Raw genomic sequence first — 27326 nt, 5'->3', positions numbered from 1 at the left:
AGGAGAATGCCTGCTTCGGGACATGACTTATTTCGAGAAGGCATCCAGGTGAAATAGGTTCTTGTCCTCTTCTTTTTTGTATTTTTCACCAAGGACAATATTTTTGTATTCCCTAACCTCCTCCAAGTTGATGTATCTTTTAGCTAGTGCTAGAAGATTGTAAAAATTGCAAAGGGCTTTTTAGTTAAAGACTTAAAGATTGTAGAAGTCCTCTCATCTCCATTTTCCCTACCATTCCAAAATCGGATAAGACAAGGATGAATATAGTCACGAGCTAGCTTATGTCCGTAAGGATATCTGTCGCCGCACCCAGCGACTTTACGTACCTCACTGTCCTTGCCTCAACTTATATGCCTCACTATCTTTTTTCACATTACATGTTGACCTCATCAACGACCAGACAGGCTTACACAGGGAAAACATTGGAGCAAATGATTGATGCCGCGCCGTTCAACGTAAGAATTTCTTGCACCCATTGACGATCTTCTAGCTAGAAAACCATTGCATCTACTAAAATGGTATAACTGCTCAGCCAACACCAAGTCAAACACTCTAAGGTCCAACCCAATACCATGCTATAAGAAACATACAAATCACCAGACGTACGGGATGACAAAGTCAAATCGCTATGCCCAAAGACAGAGAGTCAGAGCACAACAAAGAAGTACAAATAATGTTTAACAGAGTGGAGGTCCACAACACACAGCAGCCTCCTCGGCAATCTTGTGCGTAACATGCCCAATTTATACCACCATCATAACCCAGACAGTTATATCCACCAATCCACATCCTAGATCATATATTTAACGAAACTACCACCAGGTCCCAAAAGCAGCTACAAGTACAGCTACAGTAACAGCAAGCGTGCAGTCGAACTATGGAGAAGAAGGTTCAGCACTAGCTGATCTTGAACCAGATCTAGACGATGAAGAAACACTAGGACTCCTTGAGTGCCTTCTTGAGGACCGACTATCTTGGGACTGTGCACGTTTGCGAGAAAGGGAAGCACTCCTCTTCAAGCTTTTAATTTGTCTTGGGGACATACTGCAAGACTTGTCCCTCCTTGAGCTCTTCCTGGGAGATGGAGAGACACTCCGGGAGTAGCTTCGTCGAGAGTACCTTGGGGACACACTGCGTGAGTAACTCCTCGATCGTCTGGGTGTCACACTACGTGAGTAACTTCTCCTTGAATTAACTCGATGTCTAGGTGAAATGCTTCGAGCAGAAGACCTGTGTCGGCCCCTATAGCGATCATCAGGAGAGTAGTCCCGTGAAGACCTGTAACGTCTCCTATAATAACGGTCATCAGGAGAATAGTCCCTGTAGTAAGGAGAGTAGGAACGATCTCGCCTGCTTACAGGAGACCTGCTGTATGACCTAGAACGAGAGCGGGAATAAGACCTTCCACGGATGTAGTATGGAGAATATGATCTACGACGTGCGTAAGGTGAGTACGATCTGCGTCGACGACTATAATAAGGAGAATAAGACCGGCTGCGGCTCCTATCTCTTTCAGATGAATATCGAGGTGAATGACTTCTTGAATAAGTTGAGTAGCTAGGAGACCTACGACGCACTACATGAGCAGAACAATTTTTGAGAAAGCTTAGAATGATAGCAGACAGCTAAAATAATTAAACCAAAATCACAGAGTAGGTATACATCTCACCATGAACGGTTCTCAGCCCAAGATACTTTCCAGGAGTAGGGGTGCGTCCTCTTCGCCTTCTAGCCTGCAAAATTCAAAACAATTCATGAGACTGATCATCTCCGAATCCCAACAGCATTATCTTTATTGACATCATGTAAGCAGCAGTTGGGAAAGTTAAGGCTGCAGCAGCCGAATAGCAATAAGGTTAAAGAGCAAAAGAAAGAGACAAAAGCAGGGCATACAACCCCCTGAAACAACAGTCTGCTATTTGCTTGATGTATTTGATTTGATTTGTTAGTTTGATGAAGAGCTGCTACACACAGCTGCCCTGTTGCCACAGAAACTTCAGGCGAAAAGAAAGCATAACTTTCAAGCTCAATATATCGGTAAATTGAAAGAACATAATAATTGCCAGAGTTTTTCATACAATGACAACAACAGAATGCAAAGGTCGACAATGTTCAAAGGCCTACGAGCAACACTTTTTTACCTTTTCAACAGTGATAACCCTGCCCTCAAGCACCGAACGGTCCAAGTACTTGATGCAACGATCAGCCTCCTCCAATGTTGACATAGTCACAAAGCCAAACCCACGGGATTCCCGTGTCCATGGATCAACAACAAGGTGGACATCCTCAACCTGAAAAACCAGACGATCCATTTCAATTTATCAGATAATGGGCTTAGAGTTATCAGCACACACCATAATACAAGATAATATTGATACTAAGTCTGCAAAGCACCGTCCAGGTTTCAACAAAATTCACAGTTCATACACAGCATCCACTTATACCTTTCCTTCAGTTGAAAAGTGCTTCTCAAGGTCTCTCTTTGTCACTCGGGTTGAAAGCCCTGTCACATACAAGTTATTTCCCGGATTCTCAGCATCACTGGATACACGACTCCTGCCAGTTGACAATCATCAGTTGTATTATCCTACTTTAGTCAAGTCCAAGTCAAGAAAGCAAATGAAATGAGATACTTCAAGTCCACAAATTACCTTGACCTACTCCTTGACCGAGACCTGGAGACAGACCTACTGTAGCGCCTGTAAGGTGAAGGAGAATCAGAGTACCTGTGGAGTATGGATAAAATTTCAAAATGATAAGTAGATACTTCATAGTAAATCACTAATTAGAACAGTAGAATTCAGATAAAACAAAAACTTAGTACACACCTGGATCTCCTGGAGTATGACATCTGCATAGACAGACATCAATACAATATGATCAATCAATACAATATCATCAGTAACTCCAAATTAGGCTTACCACTTTCACTTAACAGTGAATATCAAATGAAAAACAAATTGAACAAGGGCACTTCATCGAGCAACCAATTCAATTGAATATGATGTAAGATCGTACTTTCACACATAGAAAAACTAATATTAACTAAAGAAAGAAAGGGAAAATTCATTCCATTCCAATAAAATTGAGAGATCGCAGTATCACTGAATGCAACCTAAAAAATATGTAATATATATTGACAGATACCTCAACTTGGATGAGTCCAGAAAAATTAATTTATATCTTTCGGAGCTAGACTTCTTAACATGTGGCATGATAAGAACAGAGCATATGAAATCATTACAAGCTTCAATAGATAAACTTCATCAATCGTGTCTCACAAATGAACTAAGAACTCCGTCCCCTTTATATATGCCCTAAAATCACAAACCCCTTTTCAGATAACACAGATACATCAGCGATTTTTGACACTTCAAAATAAAGCCTTGAGTTATAATAATAAATCGTCCCAACAGTGAACTGATACCTAGATATGTCAAAGAAATTCAACATCGTGATAAACAATTAAACTTAGTAAGAATGTTGGAAAGTTTCGGTTTGAATTGCAAATTATGAAATTCATCTAACAATAAAAAGAAATAAACACACAGAAAATAAAAAAATAAAAAAAAATAACAAGCGTGGTAAAATTCAGGCCTAGGTAGAAAGGAAAAAGAAATGATTATTTCAATTGTGTAAGGAAAAATACAATCAAACAATACGGAATCCACAGATCGGAATTCCATCGAATTCCGCATATATCACCCCAATTCGTCGTTATCAATAGAGAAAAAGACCACTGAACAATAAATTAAATTTTCATTCCCAGGTAAAACATAAGATTCCAACAAAATCCTTCGAAGACTCACCTTGAGAAGCGATTTGTCAATCGATCGACTACTATTTTCTTTCTCTACGTTTTCGCTCTGTCCCTCTTTCCGTGGATGTATCTGGTAACAGATTAAGCGCCTTTTTATAGCTGCAAGACGAAAAGAAGTTTCTGGAGAAGCTGATCTTTAGATCATTTATATTTTGATTTATTACACCTTTCCCCCTATTCCTATAAGTAATTGCACAAACCTCCCCTTCTTAATTACAAATACCCCACCTTTTGATTGATAGTAAAAAACGACTACTTTTAAAAATACAAACTTTTTATGAACTAATATAAAACGATGGTAATAAAATGACTAGAATGAGAGGAATGGACATTTTATGTCATTTCTCTTATTTCATTACGAAGTGAGGTGATTTATTTTGGGAAAAATGAAAATATCTATTTGTGATATCGTAAATGAGCAAATTATCTTTTTTATAAAATAATAAATAGTGATTTACCTTTCTATATTTTTTAAAATACAATAATTTACCTCTCTATGTTTTTTAAAATAAAGCAATTTACCTCTCTGTAGAAGTAAATTGCTTCATTTTAACAAGCGGGCTATATTTTTTTTTATAGTGGAGTAATGTGCTTATTTTCAATATCATAGTGGGGTAAATTGCTATTCACTTGAATTATTTTATAAAGATTACTTTTAAAAATACAAACTTTTTATGAACTAATATAAAACGATGGTATCGTAAATACCTCTTTGTGATATCGTAAATGAGCGAATTATCTTTTCATGAAATAATAAATAGTGATTTACCTTTCTATATTTTTTAAAATACAATAATTTATCTCTCTATATTTTTTAAAATAAAGCAATTTACCTCTCTGTATAGTTCAATTGCTTCATTTTAACAAGTGCAGAGGGGTAAATCGCTATATTTTTTTCATAGTGGAGTAATGTGCTCATTTTCAATATCATAGTAGAATAAATTGCTATTCACTTGAATTATTTATAGGGTTTTAAATTCAGAATTAAATAATTTGTAGCTTAGTTAATGAATGAAGATGAACCATATAAAAGGAAAATCAGTATAATGATGTGGGGAGATGAATTACAAAAATACAGTAACTTGTAATTATAAGGATATAAAGTGATATTGAAAAATGATAATCCACAAATAAATATAGAACACCTCCTTTGGATGTTTATCAATTTATAACATCCCACGTCAGAACTTTACTAGAAAGAATTTTTTGGACAAAAAATCCAATGAACGAAAATGAGTGCATTATTCATTTAATACTCAATCATATATTGTCTGATTAAAAATTTTATCAAAAAAATCCGTGGGGAAAACTACGATTAAAAAAAAAAAGTCTTCCATGCATATGAATTTGATTCGGGTCGAAATTCACGCGACCTTCTTGGTCGAATGAGTTGGTCTTCCAAGCAGTTCGAGGTCGCTGCCTCCCCCATACTAGTGATTGGGCCCTGAGAAAAGAAACAAATCGTTAGGCTTGTTGGGGTGGCCTCTAGCTAAGACCCTCCGATGCTTAAGTCAGTGTTTGGTTCTGAGGTCGTTAAAGTAGGTCGCTTAGTGAGTTAGCGAGATGAAGCGACCAAAAAGTAAAATGTGATGAAAATAACGTACCATCAATGTACTGACTGGAGGTATTTATAGAGTGGAGCTGGGGGTCTGATGGATCCAATGCACATTTGCCACGTGTTTCGGGCAACCCGACCGGGTTAAAAAGGCGCGGATCCTGCTAGTGAACTTATAATTTTGTGCCCTCTTGGGGGCAAAATTGTCCTTTTTGTGATAATTTAGGGTTTTACTCATATCAGAATTCCATCGCAGTAAACTATTAATTGAAATCTTTTAAACGAAGATCCAAACTATTGTGAACTATATTTTCAAATGGTACAATATGAATTATCAAGGAGAACAAATCAGATTAATAGTCACTTGAATGAACATGTTGAAATTTTTGCTCCATCAACTTCTAGTAAATTTTGTACATTTGTGGATTATTCCTTGTAAAAATGAGATTTCCTACATAAATAGATGTTGGATATTGGATTGGTTTTTTTGGATTCGTGATCCAATTGTATTATATTTGAGATAGAGTTTGAATTTCTCAAATACATATTGGGATAAGGACTCAACTGGGATAAACCTTATCTAGAATATAATTTGTAGTCTTTCAATTATGTGTATATAATGATGGTTGACATATCCAAATGAGAAGTGGACATGATGTTCAATATGGGTCTTCTAGTTAATTCAAGCAGTGGGACAAGTGCAAGTTTGATGTATGAAAGCTCCATTTATAACTCGAAATATTGTCCAAGGAGTGATAATCATCGATTCCATTGAGCAATCATTTTATAGGCTTAACGATGATTGAGATGATCACCGAATATGTCAAGATAGTGAGAGATGCAGCTCTAAATGCTATGTGGGAGAAAAAGTTTGATTGCTAGAAGTGATATGGAGATATCGCAAATAGATGGCTATCCATCACATAGATGTAAGGAGAAAATATGATACATACTTAGTGTTTAGATACTAAGGTTGTATACGTGTCATACTAAACTTATTGATACTCCATAATCACATCATTCTTAGTTAAACGAGATGCGTTGAAATTGAAAGAAGAAAAGAAATGCTAATGAGCATTAATTGAGTAAGCACTATAGAATGTCTGATGCACGATATGTGTGCTCAACTAGTTTAGTGCTTAACAATTGGAATGGTGAGTAGATATCAAAATGATCCTCAATGCACATTGTGTGATGCAACTAAGTGATCGATAGATATCTATGGATGTAATCTAAGATCAACTGAAGATTATCTAGTCATGATGCATGTTGTGATGCACATATATGAGACGTATGCTTTAGGTGCCAAGTATTGTTGGAGGACCTAGTATACATACCAATTTTTTTTTTTATGGGACATGTACATAATTAAGTCATTCTCCAACATGTTCTATGTGTTGTATGATCGCTTATTCCTTACACTATTAGTGGTAAAGGATCATGTAAAACTTGATTCTTGTGGCTTGTGAGAACATACCTATAGTACTCAATCATTAATGGCACTTGAGCTTGATTGGCCCTCTCACACGGGCTTAAATTAATTTGAGTATAATAATTATTATAATTATCTAAAATTATTCTTAATAACTAAAATATATATTTGATTATTATAATTATTTAATATTATTTTTAATTAGCTAAAATATATTTTATTAATATAATTAAATTAATTAAAAAAATTATGGAAGATGGCGACGTTTGCCCCTCGCACAACTAGGCGACGACGAAGTGATCATCATCCAAACGTTGTCGCCCGCTTTCTTCGTCGTCGCCACGGTTTGGGGATGTTGTCCCTGCTCCGTCACCCCGGCGTGAAGGCCCCTAATTTGCGGGGGACGGCGGGGTGGGGATGGCACTAGGCGTGGTTGGCGCAAGGGAAGGAGGGAGGCGGTGGAGTGGGGTGGCAGTGATTGGGAAGGGGGTAGGCTGCGGGGGTGAGGGTAGTTAGGGTTTTTAGTTTAGTTTTTATATAATAATAATAATAATATTTTATAATTTTAAATTATATATGTATAATATAAGTTAAATAATTTATTGAATTTAAATATTTTATTTTTTTAAAATTTAACAATTGATTTAATTGATTAGATTTCAACGATCATTATCTAATAAAAAAAGATTCAATAATTTTTAAAATAAAAAGTAATATATATTAAAGAAAAGTATAATGATTATTTTATTAAAAAAAATAACGGCGTTAGTTAGATTATAAAAGCTGTCACAATCATTAATAGGAAGATTACAACTTCGAGACACCAAACAAATTTCCTAGGCTATAAGTCGCATGATACAGACCACAAAAAATATGAAGGTGAACCACAATGAAAAACATATTTGCCCCATTAGCATACATATAACGGAGTAACCAAACCCCTTCAACTTCTCTCATAATGTGTTCTACGCTGTTGAAAGCTAGATCCACATGAGGTGTGTAATACATAGCTAAAAAAACCCCAGTCACTATCTGAATAACTAAACAAATACCAGTTAACGAACTGAACCCCCACCAATAACTAAATTTAATAGAGCGTGACAATTAACAATATTTACAAAAATAAAATAGAGATTTTTATCTATTTTTAAAATATGTGGAATTCTTTAACAAACTTTTTAAGATATACGAAGATTTTATACATTTTAATCAATAAAAAAGTAGGCAATACACCGCCGATTCTATCAAATAGCTCTCCATGCTATTTTGCTTTATCTTTCTTGTAGACCCATATAAGTCGTTGTGGTAACGGATATCAAATAAGATCCCAATTTGACAAATGATGTCAAGTAAAATCCAGCAAGTATCATTGTAAGTTGGGCATCGAAACGTCCCAAACTCATGGCCGATGTAGAAATGAGTCCATCTCAGGCATCACAATGCTTAACAATGGTTACAACTTACTCTTATTTACAACATTCATCGATGCATTGCTCAATCGCTGTTTGAAATTTTTTTCCTCAGCTGAGATTTGGTTAAATAAACTTAATTATATATTTTTTTTAAATTATACATCAATCACACAATAATATTACACTTGTTACAAAATCTAGTTAAACCCGATATAGATTAGGATTTCCCATGATCCAAGTATAATAGAATTTGGATTCAAGGCAATTTTAGTCTCTTACTTTCATGCAATTCTCATTTTAGTCCCTTAACTTACTAGAGTTCTATTTTAATCCTCTATAATTTAAAAAGGCTTAATTTTAGTGCACATTTGGTTGGAAATTTGCCTCAGTCGCCGAAAAAAATCACATGATCTTCACGTGACTTTTTAAATTGGGGGTTTTATTTTTATTGACTTAAAAAGTCACATGACCTAACGGATTAAAGGTAATTTTAGTCCCCTAACTTCATGCAATTCTCATTTTAGTCCCGTAACCTAGGGTTTCATTTTAGTCCTCTATAACTTAAAAAAACTCAATTTTGGTACACATTTTTTTATTTCCACATCATCGCCACGTGAGCTTTTTAAGCCAATAAAAATGAAACCCCCAATTCAAAAAGTCACGTGAAGGCCATGTGACTTTTTTCAGGACTGAGGCAAATTTTCGACTAAATGTGTACCAAAATTGAGCTTTTTTAAGTTATAAAGGACTATAATAGAACCCTAATAAATTACCGGACTAAAATAATAATTACCTGAAGTTAGGAGACTAAAATTACCTTTAATCCATAGAATATTGATATGCATCAACTTATAATGAAGAGTATGCATCTATAATAATTCTACCATGTCCGAGTTGAATTATGACATGGGATTTCAATTTAGACATGATACAAACTAAACTCAGTTCAAGCTAATATTTATTCATACATAAGCTTAATCAACCTGTCTGATTCAAGCTTCATCCCAAACTTACTAAACATCAATTACCAAAACATATCCAAACTCCATTACATGGTTCAACACATGACTCAAATCAACCACTCCTGTTGGGCTTGCCAGAGATAAAATCCACCTGAAAAGAAAGAAAGGAAAGAAAAATAAAAAATAAAAATGCAACACCAATCAAGAACAGTTAAATGTAAGAGATCCCCTTTGGAAAACACTAAGGGTGTGTTTGTTTGAATTGATAAATTTGGATAGGATGAAAGTATTTTGAAAATATGATTTCAAATGACTCCGTTTGAAATGAATCTAAAATTCATTTATATTTATCAAAATTTAGTTTAAAATTTAAAATGAAAAAATTTGAAATTCTTTATGTTTAAAATTATCAAAGCACATCAAAGAATTTGTTGTGAAAAATTTGCAATTTAAAAAATTTCAAATCCTTCAATCCAAATACAACCTAAGTTAAAAAACCCTTTAAGAAAAAGATAGCGTAACTCTAAACTTGTAAATGAATGGGTATGAGTACTCAGACCCATAGCCATAAATAGTCGTAATGATTACAGTAAATTACAACCACCTTCCATAAAATTTGGTTTAATTATGAATATTTTCTCGTTATTTGAGAATTTATGAATACCTCCCTAAAATAAAAAATAATTATGTAATTGCTAAATGGTTGTGGAAATTATGCAACTTTTGAAAGGCAGTTTTAGTCCATATGCACTCACTTCACATAGGGGTAAAATTGTCCGAAAATCTGCCAGATGACTAAAAATAAGTAATTTGGTAAGTTACTGGACCTAAACAAATATGGACATAGTTATCGAAAAAATTAAAAATTAGGCATACTTAGCGGACTAAAATGATATTTTTCCCTAATATTTTTCATAGCTAAAATGCAATTTTAACCCTAATCAAGAGACAAAAACACAAGCTTGTGCTGTGTTTGTGTGTTTGATGAAAATGAAAAAGGGTAAATGGGAATAGATTGTAATATTTGTTGTGGTACCATATCAGCAGTAGCAGGAATCCAGTCATTAGTAGCAGGATTTCCCCTGCATGAGGCGTGGCATTCAGCAGCAGTATCTGCAGACAGGCTGAAGCCCTTCCCATTTATGCTATCCACTTTTATGAACCCTGTTCCAGTCTGCAGTATATCACACCGATGAGTGATTGACGCATAATTTTTTCAAATAAAAAAATATAACTAAATTAGATTATAATTTAAAAGTTGGATCACATATGATACACGTATTGATGTGATATTAGTCTGTGACACAAATATGTGATAAAAGATCCATACCATTTTCAGTATTTTTTATTTCCTTCTTCACTTTCATTCATTAAATTTCAAATGAATCACAAGATCAAGATTATTGTAGCTTAGTATTTGTTTTAAATGACAATTTTAAAAGTTTTTTGGGTAATTATATTTTGCCATTCGAACAATGTCCGTTTTTACACTTTGTTGTCAATTTTTTTTTTTGGTCAACTTACCATCTCAACTTACCATATATTGGCCGCTTTTTTTGTTGAGTTTTTTGTCGGAAAAACATCACATGCTGTGTATATGTGAAAAATATTACCTCATATAACATTTATATATCACATGTGCATTACTGATGTTTTTTCGACCAAAACCTTGATTGAAAAACAATTACAAACGGCAAAGTGCAAAATTTTCTAAAGTTAAGATACTAAGTTGACAAAAAAAAATTAAATACCAAAATATAAAAACAGTTATAGTTCAAAAAACAAAATATAGTTAACCCTAAATTTGATTGCAATGAAGAAATATTAACAAGAAATGATGGGAGCATGGAGGTTTAGGATTGATGATACCGTGTGATGCTGCTTGTCAACGCCATTGAGATCACTGTAATATTTGGTTTCCACAAACTCGTCGTCAGCCGTACTTCCTTTGTAAACCAGCTTCTGCAGTACAACATGTAATGTTAGTTCAAAATTAAAAAGCTCATTAAAATTGATATTTAGCTAAATTTAGGGAAAAATATTATTTTAGTCGACTAAATATGTTTAGTTTTAATTTTAGTTCAATAACTATGTCTATTTTTGTTTAGGTCCAGTAACTCACTAAATTGCTTACTTTTAGTCATTTGACATATTTTCGGACAATTTTACCCCTATGAGAGCATATGGACTAAAATTGTCTTTCAAAAGTTGCATAGGGGTAAAATTGTCCGAAAATCTGCTAAAGGACTAAAAGTAAGCAATTTCGTAAGTTACTAGACCTAAACAAAAATGGACATAGTTATCGGACTAAAATTAAAATTAGGCATACTTAGCGGACTAAAATAATATTTTTCTCCTAAATTTATTTAAAAAGATCTGCTAAGGTTAAATGAATCGGGTCATATAATCGGCTACTTATTATCAATGGCTATAATTCAAAAATAATATTTCTAGTAATATGACACCCTTTTACTTATATATTACACCCTACAATATAAAAATATTATTAGAAAAATATTGAATAAAGGCTAAAATTGAAAGTTTTGGATAATTTCTTTTGTTGACATGAATATTTTTAACTCAAACCCAAACAAGAGGGGTATGGAGAATTCTCATATGGGGCGTAAATATAATTTTAAAACATCTATAGTTAAAAGTATAATTTTGTATTTTTAAATGAGATATAAGTTTAATTAACCTTAAAATAAAACATAAAGCTTGTAATGTTAATTCTATTAACTGAAGAAATTATACTTTTGATAACTGAACAACACCATTTATTCGATTTCAATCCCAAAACAACCACATACATTCTCTTTTTTTTATTGTTTTGGTCATTCTACAATTGTTTGTTAATGGTTAATTAAAATTTAGGAATAATTACGTTCTTCTTCCCTGAGGTTTGGCGTAATCACACCTAAACTTTCTTTGATTTGAAAAATTACATCATGCACTCCTGAGGTATACTTCATTCTAATAAATAAATTCATCTGTTAGTCACAATTCACCGAATTTGCTGATATTAGTGAAAAATTGAAGAAAAAAAAATCTATATTTACTCTCAATTGACTTATTATTGATTTATTGCATGTCGGATAATCTTTTTATGAGCAAATTACCCTCATATGTCTTCACTCGTCAATGAATGTGAGGATGCATATCTTTACCATTATAAGGATAATTTAGTCGAGAAAAAATTGTTTGATTTACATTAATTTAGTAATAAGTCAATTGGGGGTAAATATCAATTGTGATTCAATTCTTTTGTCAATAGCAGTAAATTCAACGATTGTTGACTAATGTAGAGACTTATTTGTTAGACGAAAACGAAATTCAAGAGTACTAAATATAATTTACCAAAGCATAGGGAGTCTAGGTATAAGATTACACCAAAACTGAGTGAGTGTAATTATCCATAAAGTTTATCATGATCTCTATTATGATCTAATTATTTGCATAATCTTGAGTAATAGCCGAATTATGAGTCATAATTTTAACTGCAATTAATATTTTCAGCTCGAAACAAAAGTCGACGACCTTCCTAAATTGCCACTGATTACTATATATTCACTATAATTTTGGTAAAAATGCAAGCAACCCTATTGTGATATCATAAATGAGTAAATTACCCCTTATGAAAAAATAAATAGCGATTTACTTTCCTATATTTTTTAAAATACAACAATTTACCTTCCTATAATTTTTAAAATGAAGCAATTTTTACCTCCCTTATATAGGAAGGTAAATTGCTTTATTTTAAAAAGTACAAGGGGGTAAATTACTATATTTTTGTCATAGGGGGTAATGTACTCATTTTCAATATCACAGGAAGCTAAATTGCTATTCACCCCTATAATTTTCCACTTTCGAATATAAGAACCAGCAGCCAGAAAAGATCACATTTCTTACAACAATTTACCCCTTTGAAAAAATGAATTTATAAATAATAACAACATATACACACACAGTATCTAAAATCAAACCTGTACATCATCCTTCTCAAGACGTTGGAAGTGAAGATATTCAGGAATGACAGTGTCATGGGCTGAAAAGCCATCCACATATGCAGAAGAGTAGTCGCTGCGTTGAGGCTTGGTGTGCCGCTTGGGCGCTGCCCGGTCGAAGTAGTCTCGGGTGGCGGCCTCCACCCTCGCCGCTGCCTCCCCGTTCAAGTGAACATCGCTGCGACTCGGCCTCACCATACGCTCCATACCTCAGTCAAGTTTTTTTCTCTTGGACAAGTGATCTAAGGAATCGAGGAGATATTTGAATTGCTCAAGGGCTTGAGATATTTTCTTCCAGACAAGATATTTGTTTAGTACTTTTCGCCATGTGTGACAATAATTCAACCCAAGTATTAAGCTTATCTAGTTGGTAACAAAATTAAAGTGTCTGAGAGGATTTGGACCCCAGTTATTGAGGTTGTCGTTGCTTCTGATTTCTTTTCATTCTTTTTATTTTTTTAAACTGCGTATGAATTACTGCATTTACAATAATGAATTTCAAATTTTAAGGAAAAATATTTGAATTTTATCATTTCAAATATTTCAAATTTTTACTCTAATTTAAACTATATTTGATTGGATAGTGATTGGACAAAAATGAGACCAACTAGATGTTAATTAATCAGAAGTGCAATTTAGCACAATTATTCTATAATATAATACAAACCTCTTTTTCTCTTTTTGTCTTTCCCTCCTCTCAATTATGAACGTGGTATTTATACTAAAAGTTGGTAATATGGGTTAAAACCCATGGTTCCAACTAGGCCTGTCAATAGGCGAGTATCGTCCTACACAGAATCGGTCCTAACAGATACCCATAGCAAATTTTTCATACCCTATTTGTGTCCTACCATATAATATACCTATAGGGTTTTACCTAAATTATACCCAAAAGAATTGGGTAAAGTTTGGGTCTTAGCCATTTGAGACCCACTTAATTTTATCTCTTTTATAATATATTTGGAATGGGGATGAAACAGTTTTATTTTTTCTGCTACACTTTTGGTTCGCCCCTGGCCACGTTTTTAGGCCAGGGATCTTGGTAATGCGACTCGAATGGTTGTTGGTTTCATACTTGCTGTTCACTTTAGGGAGTGAAGCTATGTTCTTGATGTGTCGCTATTTGTAGGTTCTGTTATGATGAGGGGTCGCCCCTTTTGTTCTTGGAGGGAGATTGTCAAAACCTCTCTGCATGGAGGGCCCCTTGCGCTTTATTTTTCGTGGATGTAGCCTTCATGATGCTACTTGACTGGAGATTCTTGTCCTCCTTGTTGACGGGTGCCTTCTAAGGATTCCAAGTAAGGATCCCTTAGACAGACCTTGTTGAGGTTAGTGAAGCGAGTGCAAATTCTCCACTACCCTCCGGATTTCGACACCACTACTACATTTGCGAACTAATCAATATTTTGTACTTCCATCACATACTCTACTGCAAGTAGTTTTTCGCCCTCATTTTCAATGGTCTGATTTCTTTTAGTGGACCAAAGTTTCTGCATTTCTGCCTTACTGGTTTTGCTTTTGGATCAACGTTTATCAATTGCAGCCCATGCAAACATAACCACATTTTTTCCTAGAAATTCAATCAATAACAACTCCATACCGAGAGAATATGACTTCCTATCCTCGCAGTCATGTCCTCTTTTCCTAGAATTAACTCTTTAATTTTATAGTCTAATGGTTCCATCCTTTTAACTCTTTTCTCCTTGAACTTTTGCTCAACCTCAAGGTCTGATACCTGTCCTCCTGCCTTCTTTTCAATTCGCATGTTCGATATTGAATTTGTTTTTAACTACCGTGTGATAACATGGTCTTGCTTTTTTTTTTTATCTCCCTTCACTTGCCCAATACCAATTTTGGTTGGAAATTTCATCTTCAAGTGGTATGCTGATACTATTGCTTGAAAATGGTCCAATGTTTGACACCCTAATATCATATTATAAGCAAAAGAGGTGTCCACCACCAAATACCATACTATTAAGGTTCTCCTACACGGTTTAGCTCCTAACGAAGTCGGCAGATCAATAGTTCCAACTGGAGCAATTGCTCCTCCTCCAAAAATCCTACAAGTGGTGTGTTCATTGTTTTGATGTTGGCTAAGGGCATATCTATGCTCTCTAACACATGTCTAAAGATGATGTCAGTTGACCTTCCATTATCTACCAGCACCTTCTGGATAGCGAAATTGGCCACATCTATGGTTATAACCACTGGATCATCATGTCGAAAGAGGATTCCTTCAAGGTCCCTATCATCAAATGTAATACCTCCCAATCTTGTCACAATAGACAACACAACCGGTTTATAATGATTATCATCAAAAGTTTATCCGGACCTTACATGTTTTTCTCCTTTGATTTGATGGGTCCCCACAAGTGCGATTTCCAAAAATTTGTTGATCACTCCTCTCATGGGCTGGTTGTCATCTTCATAGCTTAGAGTCCTTCGATGCGGGCTTACTGGGTCCTCTCTTGGTGCCTTTTCTCATGGCTTTTGAACTGCTCCTTCCCCACATGCACTCTTTGCGCCTGTCAGATTTCTTAGCCTCATGATTTGCAGTAAACTCTTTTTGGTATTCCTACCTTATCAACCTCTCAGTTTCCTCCTTTAGTTGGAAACAATCTTTAGTATCATGCCCTCTATCCTTGTGAAATTTGCAATAGAATTTTAACCCTTTCTTTGATGGAGTTAGCCTAGTTTTGCGAGGCCACTATAGCAATCTTTTCTCAAAACTCAGTAAATTTTGTCTTTGTTGTAGTCAAAGGGTGTGTACTCGTGGAACTTCTTATATTTTGGGTGTGGGTCTTCTTTACTTGCAGGATTTGCTCTGTCTTAAACCATATTTGTTCTTTTTTTTATCCTCTTCTTTCGACGTTTTGGACCTTCCATTCATTTTCTTTGAGGAGGTTCATTTCTTCGTCTTGTATGTATTTTTCTATAATTAAATGTAATCCTCCACATCCACATGCAGATCTCTAGCTAATGCAGAAGCTATAGTTCCTTTCTTCAGAACATGAATCAAGATAGAAGTCATCATATCAACTTTCAGTTCAGGTACCTCAAGCACCTCGGTGTTGAATTTATCAATGAAGGCTTTTAAAGTTTCATCATCTTTCTATCTAATGGTGAACAGATACGTTGCAGATCTCGTCGTGGGTCTTGACGGTGTTTGAAGGGCATAGGAAATATCTCCACATAAATACTTGAATTCAAAATCTCTTAATTGGTGTGAATCAGTATCATATTAAATGATTATTTTATTTGAAAATTTTAAATTATTTAAACAATTTTTTTAATGTTAATATTCATCAACCACGGGTGGTGGTTTTACACTTGGCATATGCCCATTCCTTAGAAAGGTTTCAAAAAGGCCCGTGAGCTTAGCCGCGTCGGCCTCAACTCTCCACTCACGAATTCGCATGTGACTCGGTTTCTAAAGGCACCGACTACAGTAACAACTGTATTCTTGCAAATATCACTCTCTTTCATTAGGAAAAAAGACAAAGAAGGAACTGTTACAGCGTATGCGTAAGAATAGTAATTGTGGCTCCAAGTAAATTCGAGGAACCCTAAATGAGAAAAAATCATGATGGGTACGGTCCTACCTACTATGAAGTAGCAGTCATTGCTATACCATATACGATTTGCGTAGTATCTACATTTCTTGGACTGTCCGAAGATTTTTCCTCATAAGTTTCGAGGGTGTTTTAGTGTATTTGTTAAGTTATTTTTGGTTGTTTATTTTGTAGTGTTTTTAAAGACCTCACAGCCCTCCTCTTCTTTCTTGATAAGTGAAGCTACAGTGCTCGTGCTCCCGTTCTTTCTGTTAAAGGGTGGAGGATTCCTTCGGGGGATCTCGCCGGAGTAATTCTTCCGGTGAGTTCTTATTCTTTTTTGGGTTCCGCTTTTATGAGTTTCTGTGCCGTATTAAACTGCGTTTTCTTGATCCGGTTTTAATGGGGAGGGAGTGTAATGATTAGAAGCACTGGGGGGATGTTGAGTTTTGTTTATTTTTAATTGGGTTTTGTGGAACGTGGATTTTGACTTAAAATTGTTCGGTTTTTGTTTAATTCTGTTGCAGGGTTTTTGTTGAGTTTAGAGGAAGGAAAGCAGTGGGGAGGGCTCTGCTTTTTCCCCCGATCCGAATCCAAGAAGTGTGAAAATTTCTCTTTTCAAGAGAGAAAAGTTCTTTTCTTTTTCTCTCCCTTTCAGTCTGCTCTTTTGTTGATTCATTGTAGAGAAATGGGATTGAAAGTTGCTGCAAGTTCTTTACATTGGTCACAATCGACAGTTCCTCACTTGCCATCTTCTTCGCAAACATTAGCGTCAGCGATTTCCTCCCCGTCGTCCTCGAAACGACGTTCGCTTAGCTGCGATGGAGCTCTCATCTGCCTGTACGTGGAGAGCTCGGCCCTGTTGTTGGGTGGCCCCCAGTCCTGCAAGCGCAACACGTCTCGATCTTGTAATAGTAGGAGATCCCGGGTTGGAACTATCAGAAGAGCATTGAGTGCTAGCTTGGATTCGTTTTCAGATGAAGAATTCTCCAAGAAGATTGAAGAATCGGCCCTCAGGTTTCAACGCAGCGATGACAATGAGGGTGAGAGTGCAAGAACTGATGATTCTGGGCAAGCAAGGTTGGAAAATGCGGACGCTGCTTCCAGTGCTGAGGATAAGTTCTTGGAAAATTTGAAGCAGTTTGATGCTTTAGAGCCACCTGATTTTCCGGAACGAGATGAAATAATTCCTGCTAACATTGAGAGGAAGGCGAATAGGGTTGAAATTCCGTTGTCCCTTAGAATAATAAAGCGGAAGAAACAATGGCAAGAAGGGTTTATGGAAGCTGGGGAGTCGGCCTACTGCTCAGTGAAGGCGGCCTTTTCTTCTATGGTGTTTATAATCCGCGAGCTCCATAGTTTTACTCTGCAGATGAGGGAGGTTTTGTTTTATGAAGATTTACAAGGGATTTTGGCAAATGTTCAGAAGGAAATGCACGCTTCGTTCGTCTGGTTGTTTCAGAAAGTGTTCTCCCACACCCCGACTTTAATGGTTTATGTGATGATACTTCTTGCCAATTATAGTGTTTATTCATTATCGAGTAATGCTGCAATAGCTGCTGCACCAACGGCACAACCATACTCAGTTGCAATGGAACATGTTTCCGTGGTAGAAGATCAGAGTTCAGACAAGCAGAAGTTCCATTCATCGATTGTTAGAAATTTCAAATTGTCTTCTTCGAATGGAAAGTCGACTTCAGTAGGAGGAAACAATGGCGGCGGTGGTGGTGGAAAGTACAGGCCGGTCGGTAGTGGTACAGATGGAGATGGGAGGTTCGATGAATCAAATTACCAACCAACTATTACTCCTGATGGGCAATCCTCGCTCGGGAATCCCTCTAGGACTAGTGGGGAAGAGACAGTCTCCAGTGAATCAGTTCTAGAAGAAGAGACGGCCTTATGGAATTCAATCGTGGAAGAAGCTTCACGAACACGGGCTGTGGATCAAGAAACGACCCAAAAGTTTGTATCGCCGGTCGACGCAAGAATCGAAGCTGATGATTATTCAGAATACTTCAGAACAGAGCTGCTATACCAAACAGAACTGGCCCATGATCCCAACAACCCTCTTTTGCTAGCAAACTATGCTCAATTTCTCTACCTGGTAGCTCAAGATTTTGACAGGTACATAATTTCTCCTCCTTTTTTGATATCATTTTCTTGTTTTTTGACCAATAGCAGCTGTTTCTGTTCAAATATTTCTACATATGGCCAATTAGATTGTAGTTGGGATAGTATCACAGCCTTGGACTTCTCTGCTTGTCGAGTTGCATTTGAAAACCTTCTTTTAGCTGTTTGCGAGGAATGTGATAGCACAATGTGTGGTGCATTTCCCTTTTCCTTGAGATGACAAATAATATCAGTGAACCAAATACATTGTGGGCACATCTTCAAGCCCACTAGTGAAAATATCAACAAAACCTTGGCAATTTTCTCAAGGGCTGTACTTGTTTGTCCTCACATTAGTTTGAAAAATCAATAGAATCTTGATTCTGGAAGTCATGGGACGGAGCCAAAAGGGGTTGGGCTCCAGGGTCCGCCTCAATGATAGCTCCACTTACGGTCGTCAAGTCCTCACTTTCTGTAGTACCCTTCTCAGTTTATTAAGGGTGTTTGTATGAGTTCATAAGCTCTTCAACACATACCATAAGATGCTTATGAGCTTAAGATGTTTGTACAGTGTTTTGTAAATTTTTCTCTAGAGGAGCTCGTAAGATCCAAAAATAAAATATTTGTAGTTTATAACCTCTTTTCTTATATTTAAGTTCTTACTAATATCCTTTAACTTGTTCATATTAACTACAAAAACTTGTCATTGCTAATATCTTATCAGCTAGATGATCTTATTTCATCCAAGCATAGCATCTTATAAGCTTTAAAAACATTTCATAAAATATATAAGCTTATAAGACCATAAATAGGTTTAAGCCAGACGCCCTCTGAATCAGACCCTTACACCCTTGTTGCCAAATAAAACTTTTGATGGAGTTCTCTTTAGATTACATACTAACTATTACCATTGTACTAAACGTTTATTCACTCTTGTCGTTGAAACAGAGCTGAAGACTACTTCAAGAGAGCTGCGAAAGTGGAACCGAAAGACGCAGAAGCATTGAACAAATACGCCACCTTCCTGTGGCTGGCGAAGAACAATCTCTGGGCTGCCGAGGAGACCTACTTGGAGGCCATCACTGCAGAGCCCGAGAACTCATACTACGCTGCTAATTATGCCCATTTCCTATGGAACACTGGCGGCGAAGACACTTGTTTTCCTCTGGGCTCTCCCGATTCAACTACTGAGGTGTAACTCTGAAATCATCACAAAGAGCAAACCCGTCGAATTCTCTCCTGTTCATCGAAAATATCGTTGTTGATGATAAATATCCGAGGGAGAGCTGGGATGCAAGAGCTAGGCTGTAGATTTTTTTTCCTTTTTTTTTTTTTTTGTCTTCTTGCTTTTACATATACATAGGAATTTTTCTTTTTATTTTTTAATTTATGGAGCGGAGGAGGGGGTGATTGGTGGGTCAGCATTCCCGACGTATTTTGAACCCGATTGGAGTTGAAGCGACAGGTGAAGGATTGAGTTGTAATGCACCCGGCTACACCCAACAATTTCACCTCGAGAGTGATTGGTGGGGAAGGAAGGTGAGAATGGTCTCATTTTGGTTTCTAGTTACTTACACAAGCACTTGGCCAAAATTGTAATTAGACTTTCTTATTTATAGATAACCGCTATTTTTCTTTTTTTAGGAAGGGGCTTTTTTCTTTTTAAATTAGCAAATGAGTACACTGTTAGCGTATTTATAATTTAATTTTTTATTACATTTGATTAATTAACTGAAAAGGAAATAAATTAATTTTAAATATGTACAAATAAAAAATTGTTAAGTAAATTGATTAATAAAAAATACAAGTCTTTTGTGGAAAAAAAAAGATGTTGATAATGGTTGATGCTCGCAAAAATAGAGATGCTTTGTCTACTTGGAGTGGAAAGTAATAAATAAGTGCTAAAGACTAAATGAGTGTAAAGGGGTGAAATGAGAATGTTATTTCTCGTTTTTCATGCACAAATGAGATACTGATATCTAAACCAAATTTTAAGTACGAAATATAATGTTCCTTTCAACTAAATTGGTAGTAAGAAGATAAAAGTTGTAGTATGCAGTCTCAAACTGTAGAAGCATAAAAAATATGTCTTCTTCTGCTAGAGAGGGAGTTCTCTATCTATAGTTAATCTGAGTGGGTTGGAGAAGAACATAAATTTGGGGGAGCATGATCTTAAAATTGTTAGATAATGTTGAATCACCCTTAGATTCTCTTGGAGAGCCCCAATAGTTAGAGAATCCACTTAGTTTCGGGGAGGCAGTTGGAGAATCCCCTCAAATTTGGGGGAATCAGTTGGAGTTTGTTGTGGATGAAGGTCCCTTCTAGAGTAAAGGATGTCTTCCTGAATTTTTAGGGAGGTTGAGGAGATGCTCTCTTGTAGCCATTATCCAAGCTTTTAAAGTTTATAGTTTACTTCTCTCTGGAGGCGCTACGTGTTCCCTAGGGGGTTGTTGGTCCTTATCCGATTCAATGAAGTGTGCCCCCAAAAATCCTAAGTAGATGCTACCTAGACCACCTTAGGCGCCATGTGAGATTGACTTTGACTTTGGTTAGACTTCAAGTCCCTAAGTTTCTTTGTAGGCTTCTGAGACCTTGGGCTGATTAGGCTAGTTTTGGTCAATTTATTTTTTGGGAGCGCCTGCCGTACTCCCTAGGGGCGCTTTCTTTCGAGCACCATGGGCTTGCTTTCCTTTCTTCATTTTGAGTCGTTTGGGCCTCTTTGGATTATTCCATTTCTACAGGCATCATCCCCCACCCCAATAATAAGTGTAGACGTCTTAAATACAAGAAACAGGCCTAAAGAGGGAGCCATTTTTTTATTTCACATTCCTACCAAAAGAAAATGTTAGTAGCATTAATATACTTAAAGAAAATAGAGCTTATATCCTACCTATATGGAGCATGGTTTTTTTTAAAGGTGCTTGCTGCCTAATTGGGAATATGGCTTATTCTAAGGTCTCTGCCTTGGGCAGGGTTTATTTTGAGGGGGTCCCTACTTAGAGACATAGTTTATTTTGGCAAGGTGCCTATTTGGGGGCAAAGCTTACTTCTGGAAAGGTACCTACTTGGAGCAGGTTAAAGAGCCTCGCCAGCAGGCTTATATGCTTACGTGGAAGATAGGGTTTTTTTGTGCCTACATAGATAGGCTTATATGCTTCCCCTCGAAGAAGGATCTAAGTGCTTGCCCGAAGTAGGCTTAAGGTGCTTAGTCGAAGGCAAGACCTATTCCTCGAGGTCGGCGGCCTCGTATTCCTATTCCTCACCTTTTTCCCCTAGGAATTTATGCTTGTACTTCCTAGCTTCCTCGAAGTTAATGTACTTTTTAGCTCGAGCTAGAAGATTGTAATATGTGAGGGAAATTTTTGGCTAAGGACTTGAAGAAGTCCCCATCGCAATCCTTGTGAAAAAGCACTGGTTAGTACATCTGATGTAGTAGAAGAGACCTCTTGGGCCGCTAAGTTAACATCTTGAAAACTCCCTTGGTGATTCTCCTTCATTTTGCTATAGGGAAAAAAAGGTTATGGTTGTCCTTCGACGTCTTCTACTGCTGGCAAATTGGTGCAGAAAGAGAGAGAGATAGAAATTCTCCAAATGATGGCATTGATCCTATGGGCAATTGGTTGAACCACTGTTGGGCAAACCATCGGCAGGTGGTTACGAACATACGACACTTGACCCTAGAGGTATAACAGTGGAGAAGGGTAACATTCTCGAAGCATGACAAGTGCTCCGGAGGATCTATGGTTCCATTGTACTCCAACATATTAGGCTCATTCCAGTTGATCGGGAGTTCGTCTGTCAGCATTTTTTTGCTGAAAGGGGTGCCCTCCTTCCCCCCTAGGGGGGCTTTGAAAACATGCCTCTGCAGGTCTAAGTGTAGCACCCTCTATCACTGTTACGGCTGAATCTTCCCTAAACATCATATTTAAAGTAATCCCTATATCTATATATAGATATGCACATATCTATGCATATCTATATATAGATATGCACATAATCAATATGCACATGTAGTCCCAACATCACAATAAACACAATCAACCCAGAATTATATATATATATATATATATCGCATATATCAGATACCACAAAGTAATTCATCACAAGTAGTTCCCACGCTTTTAATTTATCTTTATACAACCAAAATGTGATTTGTATTTTAACTGATAATGAGGAGAAAACTACATACTGGCCCCTTGACTGCATATGGCATCATCATCATCCAAGCAGAAGCTAGCATCGTTGTAGCTTTCCAATATCGACTCTCCACCATCGTAGATCAAGAACATATCTTTAGTCCTTTTTAGGTACTTGAGTATGATATTGACCGCTCTCCAATGTGCCTCCCTAGCTCATGCCTGATATCTGCTCGTCACGCTCAAAGTGTACGTGATATCAGGCCTAATACACTGAACAACAGACTGAATACTGCCTACGGCTAAAGTATAGGGGATGTCCGACATCTGCTTAAGTTCCTCATCAGTCTTGGGTGACTGCTTCTTGGATAACTTAATTCCATGACTCATTGGAAGGAATCCTTGTTTCGAGTTTTCTATCTAAAATCTCTTCAAGACTTTCTCAATATACGAGAATTGGGTCAACACTAACATCCTCTTAGATCTATCCCTGTAGATCTTGATGCCAAAGATGTATGAAGCTTCACCCAAGTCCTTCATGGAAAATTGAGTGGATAACCATGTTTTAATATCTCTCAACATCTTGACATTATTTCTAATGAGCAAGATATCGTCAACATAAAGCACAAGGTACACAACTGAGCTCCCACTAATCTTCTTGTTTACACAAGGATCAAATTCGTTCTTGATGAAATCATAACCCCGTATAACTTTATCAAAACGTGTGTTCTAGCTTCGGGAAGCTTGTTTGAGGTCATAGATGGACCTTTGTAGATGATAACCTTCTGCTCTTCTCCAACAAAGGTGAAACCCTCTGACTGATCCATGTAGACCTCTTCCTCGACGAAGCCATTAAGGAAGTCCATTTTCACGTCTATTTGTCATATTTTATAGTCATGCCATGCTGCTATGGCAACCAGTATCCGAATGGACTTGGCCATAGCTACAGGTGAAGAGGTCTCCTCAAAGTCGACCCTAGGTCGTTGAGTATATCCTTTTTTCCACGAACCTTGCCTTGAAGGCGGTAACCTCCCATCGCTGAGGGACACCCCCTATAAGTACAAGTTTACTCCTCCATACGGAGACACTCTCTAACATTTCTCACACTTTTCTAAGATCTTCCTAACACCTTTCTCACTCTCTGGACGATACCCCTCACGTCCCTCACACCTTTTTTACTCTCTAAATCATCTCTCTCACTCTCTAAACATTCTCTAAGCACTCTACAGGCACAATCACATGTTCTTACACTTTTCACCAATTTTATTCACCATATCTCAATTTTCAATCACATTTATTTATTTTTTGGCTTTATTCAATCTTAAATTCAGTACTAACTTGGACGTCATAGTATTAATATTTTTTTTGCAGGTCTCCCTTTTAAGATTTACATTCGCTTTCCCCCAAGCTTTAAATGATTGTCTAAATTCACTGAATCCGTGTATTTTTTTGAAAACATACTTATTTGATCAATTTTTTTTCATAATTCATTTGGCATTTTCTTTTCTCTCTTCCTTTTATATCTTTTGCTATTCCATAATACAGCAACGTGATAAAGCAATACTTATTATATATAATATGTATATATGAATGCATACACCTCTTCATATTCTTTTTTTAATACCCATTATGTTATACACCCTTTTGTATCCCCCATTATAATTTGTAATTAAAATAGTTATGATGTATTTTGTAACCACAATTTTGGTGGTCTATAAATACCACCATGTATTTCATTTGTAAGAAGTTTTTGGAGTGAACAAAGAAAGTTTGTTGGAGAAATACATATATTTTACTTTATATTCTATTAAGAGTGATAGGCTAATAAACTTAGAATTTCTCTAAGTTTATAACACGTTATCAGCACGACGTTACGTTACGATCGATCAAGGTAAAATGATAATTTTATTAGTATAATTTTTCTTCTTTGTTTGTTTACCTCTACAATATCATAGTTACTTGTATCCTTGAATATTTCATAATAAAATATGAGTAATTATATTATATAATTCAATGTCTCCTGAAGTAGACATATATATATAAATTCTTGATTTTATCCCCTGAAGTGGATGTGATATTGCCTCCAGAAGCAGGCATACAATTCTTGATTTTATCCCCTGAAGTGGATATGTTCTATAAAATTTCATTGCTTCCTGAAGTAAGTAATGAGTTAAAATCATCTCCAGTAGTAGGTGAAATATTTTGTACCAATTATGTGCAATATCATCCCTGAAGCGATGATAAGTATATGTTTAATTTTCTCACTACCTGAAGTGTTTTGAGATAATGGCTTGATCAAGAAGCCCGATGCTTCTTCGTTTATTTATTTGATTTCTGATAATTTTTCGATAACATAGTATAGCTATTATTATATGACTAACTTGAAGTTAATTTTATTAACTTTGCCCACATAGTTTTCTTTCATATGCCCATGTATGTATTTTACATGTTTTGCTAGTATTTGCAATAAAATTTATTTATTAAGAAAATGATTTGGCATGAATACCATTTAATTGCTATTTGTAACATTATAAGATTTAAGGCAAACATCTTATTTAATTCCATGTATACATGCCATTATAATTCATACTAATTACATGGTAACTCATGTGTAACTTAATGTTAGTAATGTTTCATGTCATTTTTACTTTATATCATATGTAATACATATTATTTTACTTTTATGTATATGTTGAATATTATGCTAAAAGTGCATATTAACTTGTTGTAGCTTAATGGCCAATCTCACAAAATTGGATTTCGTTGCTCTTGATGTTTCTGGAAAAAACTACCTATCATGGGTTCTTGATGCCGAACTACATTTGGCAAGTAGCAAATTGGGAGAAACAATAAAAGAAAATACTGTTGCTTCTGAGCAAGACTGTGCTAAAGCAATGATTTTGCTTCGTCATCATCTTCATGAGAGCCTGAAGTCTCAATATTTAACAGTCAAAAGTCCTTTTCAACTCTGGAAGAGTTTAAAGGATCGATTTGACCATCAAAAGACTGTAATCTTACCACGTGCAAGATATGAGTGGATACAATTGCGATTGTAAGATTTCAAAACGATTGCTGATATAATTCTAAAATGTTTCGAATTGTATCAAAGTTGAGGTTATGTGGAGAAGATGTGACGGATGAACAAATGTTGGGAAAAAACATTTTCTACTTTTCATGCATCCAACCTTGTACTCCTGCAGCAGTACAGGGAACATGGGTTTCGACATTACTGAGGATTTCGACATGCTTGTTGATTAGATTTATCCCAAATGTTATTAGTATGTTTCCAGTATTTAGTTATGTTTACTTTCATTTGTAGGGTATTTCTTTAATCTTGTAATGTTTTTATATTTTATGAATGAAGTGTTTCTTTTACTTATTATATGTCTATTTCATTTATATAGAATGGATCAAGCCATTACAAATCTCAATGACAAGGAACATTGTCTTGTTGATAGTGCCACTACACATACAATTTTGAGAAACAAGAAATTTTTCTCAAGTTTGTTAATGACAAGAACAAATGTGAGTACTATTTCAGGAGTTAGTAATCTTATTGAAGGCTCCGGAAGAGCTACAATCTTGTTACCTGAAGGAACAAGATTACATATCAATGATGCCTTATATTCTAGTAAATCACAAAGGAACTTATTGAGTTTCAAGGATATTCGACAAAATGGTTTTCATATTGAAACCATGAATGAAAATGGTATCGAATATCTGTACCTTACAACATATAAAACTGGCCAGAAGCAAGTTTTAGAAAGAATAAGAACATATAGTTCTGGTTTATATGGCACATTGATAAGCTCCGTTGAAACACATAGTATCACTAACTCGAAGTTAGTTGATCAAAGTATTTTTACTTTGTGGCATGATAGACTTGGCCACCCAGGTAAAACAATGATGTATAGGATCATTGAAAATTCACATGGACACCCACTAAAGGACCTGAAGTTCCTTGTTAAAAGCAATTTCATATGTTCGGCTTGTTCTCTTGGAAAATTAATTACAAAGCCATCTATGACAAAAGTGAATGTAGAATCTCCTATGTTTCTTGAACGAATTCAAGGAGACATATGCGGGCCAATAACACCGTCATGTGGGCCATTTAAATACTTTATGGTGTTGATTGACGCATCAACACGTTGGTCACATATAAGCTTGTTGTCAACACGAAATGTTGCTTTTGCAAGACTGTTAGCCCAAATTATTAAATTGAGGGCTCATTTTCCTGATTATCCTATTAAAAGGATACGGCTAGATAATGCGGGAGAATTTACTTCTAAATCCTTCAATGATTATTGTCAATCAATTGGGATAGTTGTAGAGCATCCAGTTGCTT

The 27326-nt window shown here is 35.8% G+C and overlaps 3 protein-coding genes across 9 annotated transcripts; 1 reads left to right on the top strand and 2 right to left on the bottom strand.

Moving 5' to 3' along the window:
* Window positions 1–546: 546 nt before the first annotated feature.
* On the bottom strand, window positions 547–3948 carry SR45A (RNA-binding (RRM/RBD/RNP motifs) family protein). Of its 6 annotated transcripts, none has more exons than XM_011084078.3 (7): window positions 3810–3947; window positions 2829–2851; window positions 2652–2726; window positions 2445–2556; window positions 2142–2291; window positions 1670–1733; window positions 547–1576 (listed from the first exon to the last, which is right to left on the bottom strand). In XM_011084078.3, exons 2-7 carry the CDS (start codon window positions 2849–2851, stop codon window positions 876–878), a joined length of 1125 nt encoding a protein of 374 aa, XP_011082380.1. In that variant the 5' UTR covers window positions 3810–3947; the 3' UTR covers window positions 547–875. The 6 variants fall into 6 exon arrangements, 4 of the variants coding, with proteins under 4 accessions (XP_011082380.1, XP_088738083.1, XP_088738084.1 ...); XR_848075.3 differs by lacking the exon at window positions 547–1576 and adding an exon at window positions 1897–1994 and having other exon boundaries at window positions 1676–1733; window positions 3810–3948; XR_848076.3 differs by lacking the exon at window positions 547–1576 and adding an exon at window positions 1897–1979 and having other exon boundaries at window positions 1676–1733; window positions 3810–3948.
* A 5120-nt stretch (window positions 3949–9068) lies between these two features.
* Window positions 9069–13509, bottom strand: LOC105165170 (uncharacterized). The gene is made up of 4 exons (XM_011084079.3): window positions 13165–13509; window positions 11051–11143; window positions 10218–10355; window positions 9069–9332 (listed from the first exon to the last, which is right to left on the bottom strand). The coding sequence occupies exons 1-4, from the start codon at window positions 13390–13392 to the stop codon at window positions 9294–9296; spliced, it is 498 nt and encodes a 165-aa protein (XP_011082381.1). The 5' UTR covers window positions 13393–13509; the 3' UTR covers window positions 9069–9293.
* A 3137-nt stretch (window positions 13510–16646) lies between these two features.
* LOC105165171 (uncharacterized) lies at window positions 16647–20488 on the top strand. Of its 2 annotated transcripts, XM_088882120.1 has the most exons (4): window positions 16647–16775; window positions 16932–17058; window positions 17264–18860; window positions 19794–20488. In XM_088882120.1, the coding sequence occupies exons 3-4, from the start codon at window positions 17425–17427 to the stop codon at window positions 20041–20043; spliced, it is 1686 nt and encodes a 561-aa protein (XP_088738246.1). In that variant the 5' UTR covers window positions 16647–16775; window positions 16932–17058; window positions 17264–17424; the 3' UTR covers window positions 20044–20488. The 2 variants fall into 2 exon arrangements, with proteins under 2 accessions (XP_088738246.1, XP_011082383.1); XM_011084081.3 differs by having other exon boundaries at window positions 16678–17058.
* Window positions 20489–27326: the final 6838 nt, after the last annotated feature.

The sequence above is a fragment of the Sesamum indicum genome, linkage group LG6 (genome assembly GCF_026168435.1).
Source record: "Sesamum indicum cultivar Baizhima isolate 11 linkage group LG6, ASM2616843v1, whole genome shotgun sequence".
NCBI lineage: Eukaryota > Viridiplantae > Streptophyta > Magnoliopsida > Lamiales > Pedaliaceae > Sesamum > Sesamum indicum.
The sequence above is the reverse complement of the archived record's forward strand: the minus strand, read 5'-3'. Positions and strand labels throughout refer to the sequence as shown.

What these genes read in the sequence shown, in the direction of transcription:
- LOC105165171 (XM_088882120.1), top strand. Translation starts at nt 17,425, where the DNA reads ATGGGATTGAAAGTTGCTGCAAGTTCTTTACATTGGTCACAATCGACA. An exon ending in GTAGCTCAAGATTTTGACAG is followed by an intron (nt 18,861 to 19,793) that starts GTACATAATTTC and finishes TCGTTGAAACAG; the next exon opens with AGCTGAAGACTACTTCAAGA.
- LOC105165170 (XM_011084079.3), bottom strand. Translation starts at nt 13,392, where the DNA reads ATGGAGCGTATGGTGAGGCCGAGTCGCAGCGATGTTCACTTGAACGGG. An exon ending in TTGAGAAGGATGATGTACAG is followed by an intron (nt 11,144 to 13,164) that starts GTTTGATTTTAG and finishes GTTGTACTGCAG; the next exon opens with AAGCTGGTTTACAAAGGAAG. An exon ending in TTGACAAGCAGCATCACACG is followed by an intron (nt 10,356 to 11,050) that starts GTATCATCAATC and finishes GATATACTGCAG; the next exon opens with ACTGGAACAGGGTTCATAAA.
- SR45A (XM_011084078.3), bottom strand. Translation starts at nt 2,851, where the DNA reads ATGTCATACTCCAGGAGATCCAG. An exon ending in CGGTCAAGGAGTAGGTCAAG is followed by an intron (nt 2,557 to 2,651) that starts GTAATTTGTGGA and finishes GTCAACTGGCAG; the next exon opens with GAGTCGTGTATCCAGTGATG. An exon ending in ACTTTTCAACTGAAGGAAAG is followed by an intron (nt 2,292 to 2,444) that starts GTATAAGTGGAT and finishes CTGGTTTTTCAG; the next exon opens with GTTGAGGATGTCCACCTTGT.